This window comes from Formica exsecta, unplaced genomic scaffold (assembly GCF_003651465.1).
Source record: "Formica exsecta isolate Colony F162 unplaced genomic scaffold, ASM365146v1 scaffold444, whole genome shotgun sequence".
Taxonomy (NCBI): Eukaryota; Metazoa; Arthropoda; class Insecta; order Hymenoptera; family Formicidae; genus Formica; species Formica exsecta.
Window position 1 is genome coordinate 929639 of NW_021851677.1, and position 6205 is coordinate 935843.

Below are 6205 nucleotides of genomic sequence, written 5' to 3' on the forward strand. Positions count from 1 at the left end.
ATTTTGTTTATTTTATATAAAATTAATTATAAAAATAATCTTATAAAAATTGTATACAAGTTAATAAAATAGATTTACATATTTATACAAATTTATCGTATCAATTCGTTTCTAATTTGTTACACGTTAATTAATATTCGTTATCGCTAATTATATCAACGGCTTCGATGCCTATACATTCTACGATCAGTTTGTCTGCACGATGGATGAAAACACAAAGCGCGAAGACTTAAAATTCATATGTCAAACGACTTATCTTCCGTCCGTATCGGAATCGTGAAACGTTTTGCATAATGGCATGATAAAACGGGTATTTTATTCATGATGTCACTTCTAGCAATTTTATAAATTTATAACTTCATAATATGTCACACTCATGTCTCATATTCGAATTAAATAATTTTTTTTTAATATTACTTTTATTTTTAATGTATGTCTTTCTGTTGTTTTTCTCATATTGTGACACTCTCATGTTCACTTATTTGAATGTTACGTACTCGTTGGGCTTGCCGTGAGGATCCTTTTCGTGCCATATAAATGTGTGAAGGATTGTCGACGCATACCTATAATACGCCAAACAAGGAGTACCGCTTTTTTTGGTAAACATAACTACGTCAAGTATGGTTGAAATGGCCAGGAGAGATACCAGACCGCAAAGTTTCGCAATCATCATCGAAAAGACATTATTGTAGAAAGCTTGCTGACCAAGTCGGAATTTTTTCTCATCGTAGAACGATGGCAATTCTGGTTTTACAGATTCGAAATTCATCGGAGTCTCGACACCTTCCTTAAGAATGATACGCAATCGTTTCTCCACTATGTCTGAAAATTTATCGAAAATATTATGCTTTTTAATAAAATTTAAAACAAAATTTAGTAAAAAATTTATCATATTTCTAAATATTTTATTTATAAACTTTAAATCGTATATGTCTACGCGTATGTGTTTTTGCTATGTTTTTTTATTTATTTTTTAATTTAATATACATTTTCTTTTGTTTTATTGTTGTAGCACATTAGAACATAGCAATATGCGCTATTTATTTCTAATTTATATTGTAGATTTTGCCAATATTTTTAAGTAAGCAATTAAACTAAATATAAATATATATATAACTAAGGTGACGTCATAAAAGAAATTCCTGCTCGAATCATCTATTGCGTGAAGCACATAATTTGGTATTTCCAAAACCACGCTTGGCGGAACAAGAGGATGCGTGTAACGATGTTGTGTGATCGCGATCGCACAAGTCGATTGAACATGTTCCGCATGTAAAAATACCGAGATCAACGTTGTTGACATCTGTATATGTGCACGTGAACGGAATAAAAAAAAACTCAGAATTTTAAAAATTTGACATAACGCGTATGTCCTATGTAATTATGTATAAAAAAATTGCAAGCGTAATTACCGTATATCTCTTATATTGACAAAAAAATCTCTATATACAATATTGACAATAATAATATTCAATATTATCATATATATATATATATTTCTTTTTATTACGCATGAATATTTGCACAAAAGTGTAAATTTTCGATAAATGTTTTAAAGAGAAAAAATAACATATATATAAATCTCATAAAAATCTAAAAACTTATTATATATATATATATCTTGATTTTATTACATTCTTGAAAAAAGCATCAAACGCTAAAACACTGAAAGTTGGCATTGGTGAAAGTTATCCAAAAATTGACATCAGTCGGAATATATTTATGTAAGATATTATAATTAAATAGTATAGTATATATTGACATGAAAAAATAACATATATATAAATCTCATAAAAATCTAAAAACTTATTATATATATATATCTTGATTTTATTACATTCTTGAAAAAAGCATCAAACGCTAAAACACTGAAAGTTGGCATTGGTGAAAGTTATCCAAAAATTGACATCAGTCGGAATATATTTATGTAAGATATTATAATTAAATAGTATAGTATATATTGACATGGGAATTTTTCTCCGATATTTAAACTTTCATTTTTCAAACGGAAACTTTGCGATTATCCAAACATTTTACTATTCGCACGTTTTATCGTATTATGTTCACAGAATATTACCTTGAAATAAGAATCTAAGAATAAACACATGTGCCTCTTCATTTCAAAATATTTGAGGCATTGCGTGATAAATGAGGATAAAACTAATGTGTATTATTTCTGCGTAGTTAAAAAATATTTGTGATTTGGTAAACGTAGAATTTACAAACTTATAAACAAATTTTGTAAATCTCTGTTATGTTCTTTTAAATAAATGAAAAAAAAGTTCAACACCAGGAAAAAATAATTATTCTAAAATTCCATTATCCTAAAATTTTTTTACTTATCTAAATACTTGTATCGACATGTGACATATCTAATATCAATGGATCTGTTGTTTATAACTAAACTGAACTGAACTGGCTGCACTAGTCCAAAGTTTATCTTCTTCACTCCACATTGGAAAAAAATGAAATAAACTCTGAACTAGTACAGCCAGTTCATCTCTTCAGCTATAAAGAACAGACCAAATATAACATGCTATATTATACATATATTGTATATATGTCGTTCATAAAATATTCAACAATGACAGTTCATAAAATGACTGAAATGAACTAGCCAGAATCTAAAACGATGTACAAATCGTTGCGTTTGACAATGTGACGGGTCGCTTGTTAGCGTTTTATAAAAAGATTAAAGTTCTTAACCAGATTGTAAAATATTTTTTTTTTCAACTATGATTTGAAAATGTGGCCGCATTTTATAAAATGCATAGACGTTTTAGAAAACGATAGATTGTGTAATCTAGCTATGACATAATAATTGACATAATACATTAATACTTGAAAACTATAAGAACTTGTTTGTTATTAACAACGCATTAATATATGAGCCGTTTATTTTGAAAGTGGCCTAAGTCCATTAATTTTTTTAATTAATATTTATGCTTTATTGATAGATAACTTGAAGTTGTACATGTAACCACGGGCAACCGGAAATAATTGACAAATGGACTTAGGCCACTTTCAAAACAAACGGCTCATATGTAATAGTTTTTTGTTATCTGTAATACCTGTTTAATTCTTTTGCATCTATGTGAACCTTTGCACCCATCAAGTATGTTTTTACCATGTTATTATCATATTGTAATAGCAAACTACGCTCAATTTATGTTGCTAAATACTTGATATGATGAACTTTGCTTAATATATGCTACGTATCTGCTGGCACGACATAATAGCAAACCAAATACTCGATTTTTGCTGCATTTTCATTGTCATACTATATATATCGACAAGCCGTGTTGTCAGAAATTAAACTTGACGAGAACATTGAATATGCTGGCATATTGCTAGCATTTTGTTATCTGGGTATTTAATAAAATATTTATTAAATATCTTCTAATTTCTAACTCAAAATTATTAACCTCAATTAAAAGATTTTTGCGGTACTAATTAGAAGAATTAGAGCTCATTAAGTTGTTTGTTCTGCAAACTGTTAAAAGGACGCAAAATTGTTCGCCTATTCATTTTCGATGTTCACGCGTTAGTATAAGTGTGCGATTTCTTTTAGCATTCCATAATTTTAATGGGACAAGTGCTGCAGCAATAAATACCAGCGAATATAAGTTGAGATTCTATTCGTACTTTCATTAGACAAGCTGTGGTTCTCTTATTAATGCTAGATGAAAACGAAAGGGAAATCTTTTTTACATAAATTCTAATCTTTTTTACATAAATTCTTCTGTTAGATTTTTATCGTCAAACATATATCTAGCAGCAAATAAGTGACTTCATATTAATTCAGTATTAATTTTATATATATTTTTCGTAAATTTTCTAATATTCATCTGTTTTCTCGAATCAAATTTAAAAAAAATAATGTAATAATTTTTATTACTTTTTGCAATTAATAATGCGAATTAGTAATGATGCACACTGTTTGCAAATATTTAGTATGTTCTGATATTTTTTGACGACTTGCGTTCTAGAAGGAAAAAACTTTTGTTACATAATAATTTCGATATTCATTCGATCATTCATATAATTTAGCACACAATTCGAAAGTCTTACATAATGCCTCATCGCGAATATATGGAAGAGAGAAAAAAAAGTTTCTCTAAATCTTTGCATGGTCCGTTAGGTACAACCCTGAAAGAGAATGTAGTTGATTCTTGATAACATTCACATGTTTCGCAATTCGTGTCGTCTTTTAATTTATATTTGATTATTATTGCTTACGCATGTTTTGTATTTCTTATACTAACAATTCTTTTGATATTGTGTGCATATATTTATAAATATATTCATAGATATGCAGTTAAAATTTATTATATGTATCTTTTGTTTTATTAAATATATATAATAAAATCACAAATAAAAAATTTGATAAAACAAATTTATTTTAATTAAAGAAAAATAGAATTAATCAAAGAAATTGAATCATTGAAATTAATGTCAGTAACTGTAATGTCAGTAACATACCATGTATAATGATAAAAGAATTGAATATCTAAAATTATTCACATCATTTCATATAAAGTTATCATGTAATTTTTAATGAGATTTGGCTAATAAATTTTTCTTTATCGCAATAGAACCAAAAACTACCCCTTTCATGCAAAATAACTGACCTTCCACAGAAACATTCTCCGGTAAATTTTCAGTCATCTTGATCTCTTTTTATCTTGACATCAGATCACGTTAGAACTGGATAATGACGGTCCACTTATAAATGAAGCACGGATTGCATTGACGAGTAGAATGATAAACCTAGAGTAAAATCTCTCATGCGGTCAAGAATTAGTATGAGATGTATTCTCTGCAAGTCTCGATATCGTACTAACTACATTCCTTGATACATGACGGAGCTCTCTTACAGAAGTCGATTTCCAGTCGCACGTCTTCTGGAGAAAGGAACCCCTTCCACTTTCTCACGTTACATAATGCATGTCCAACAAATCTATTGAATGCATAGGATAAAAGTGGTACGTGATATCACGTCGCTTTCACAACAAGAAAACAGGAAAATGTTCCTAATCATCCATCATTATCGGATGTAAGCGTCGCACGAATGCACTCGCGGATTGTGCCGTGTCCCGTGCTAAAATTTCGTCGCTTTCAATCTCGCTGAAAGGGAATCTTGCACTATTCACTAAATTATGATTGCTCGCGCAAATCGTCGTTTCACACCGGAAAAGCCCGCGTCACTGTCGCAAATTGATCAACGTCGACAGGTGGTCGACGGAAATCGACTTTGTTTCGTGGGAATAGTCTAGCGAGTGAGAGTTACTGCTCGGCTCGTTTGGCACAAACGGAAGAGGAAAGTCCTCCCACCTTCGTTCTTCCAGCATCGAATCTTTCTACACGGAACCAAGTATCGAAATGGTCCCTCCTCGTGATAGCGGAAATATATTGATCATTACGAATCAAGCTGCATTTTTACTACTGTCGGTTTTGATTACAATCTACTCATTTTTAAGAAATATAAAAGATATAAGATTATGAATCCCGTGATTATGAACTAAAACTATAATACATAAATGTATCTTTGATCGAAAAAATATTTTCATCGAGCAAATGTATAACTTATAATATCGAATATTAATGATCTAAGCCATATATAAATTTGTGTACATTTATAGACATGTAAATAAGTATATGCATCCACAAATGTTTATTACAATCGATTTTTAATACATGAAATCAAAATATGCCAGTAAAATTGCAAAAAATTATTGATAATGGAAAAATATGTATCATTGCTTAAGAAATTAAGGCTCCTGAGTAGTCGCCGCGGCCATATTGGAATGATGACGTCAGAAGCGAGAAATGACACGCTGAGAATTCTTGCGTGCCATTTTTAAATAAAAAGATATTTTAAAGAAACAAGACTACAGATCGCTTTAGTATACTCGTAAAATTGTCCGAAAACTAAGCTTTTCCTTTGACAATTAATAAATAACCGTAAAATGAGTGTCAAAGTAAGCCTAGTCATACGGGAAAACATGTAGTTTGACAGCTGTCGAAAGAAGTGGAAAATGTTCTTTTTACATAATACTTTTCTTGCTAAGCTTAGTTTTCGGACAATTTTATAAGTTTCACGAATACGTTACACATCACAAAACTAGCATAAAGCGAATAATTACGAAATGGCACGCAAGAATAATTTGGGCTGTCAAAACGTCACTTTTCACGCCTCATAGTT

At 29.9% G+C, this 6205-nt stretch overlaps 1 protein-coding gene across 2 annotated transcripts in view; it reads right to left on the minus strand.

The window, feature by feature from the left end:
* Positions 1–4927, minus strand: part of LOC115240708 — an 11030-nt gene extending 6103 nt beyond the window's left edge. For both annotated transcript variants that reach the window (XM_029816025.1, XM_029816024.1), the window contains exons 1-2: positions 4632–4927; positions 498–822 (exon numbers count right to left, since the gene is read on the minus strand). In XM_029816025.1, the coding sequence (XP_029671885.1) occupies positions 498–822; positions 4632–4668 (362 nt within the window). In that variant the 5' untranslated portion in view covers positions 4669–4927. The remainder of the gene's footprint in view (positions 1–497; positions 823–4631) is intronic.
* Positions 4928–6205: the final 1278 nt, after the last annotated feature.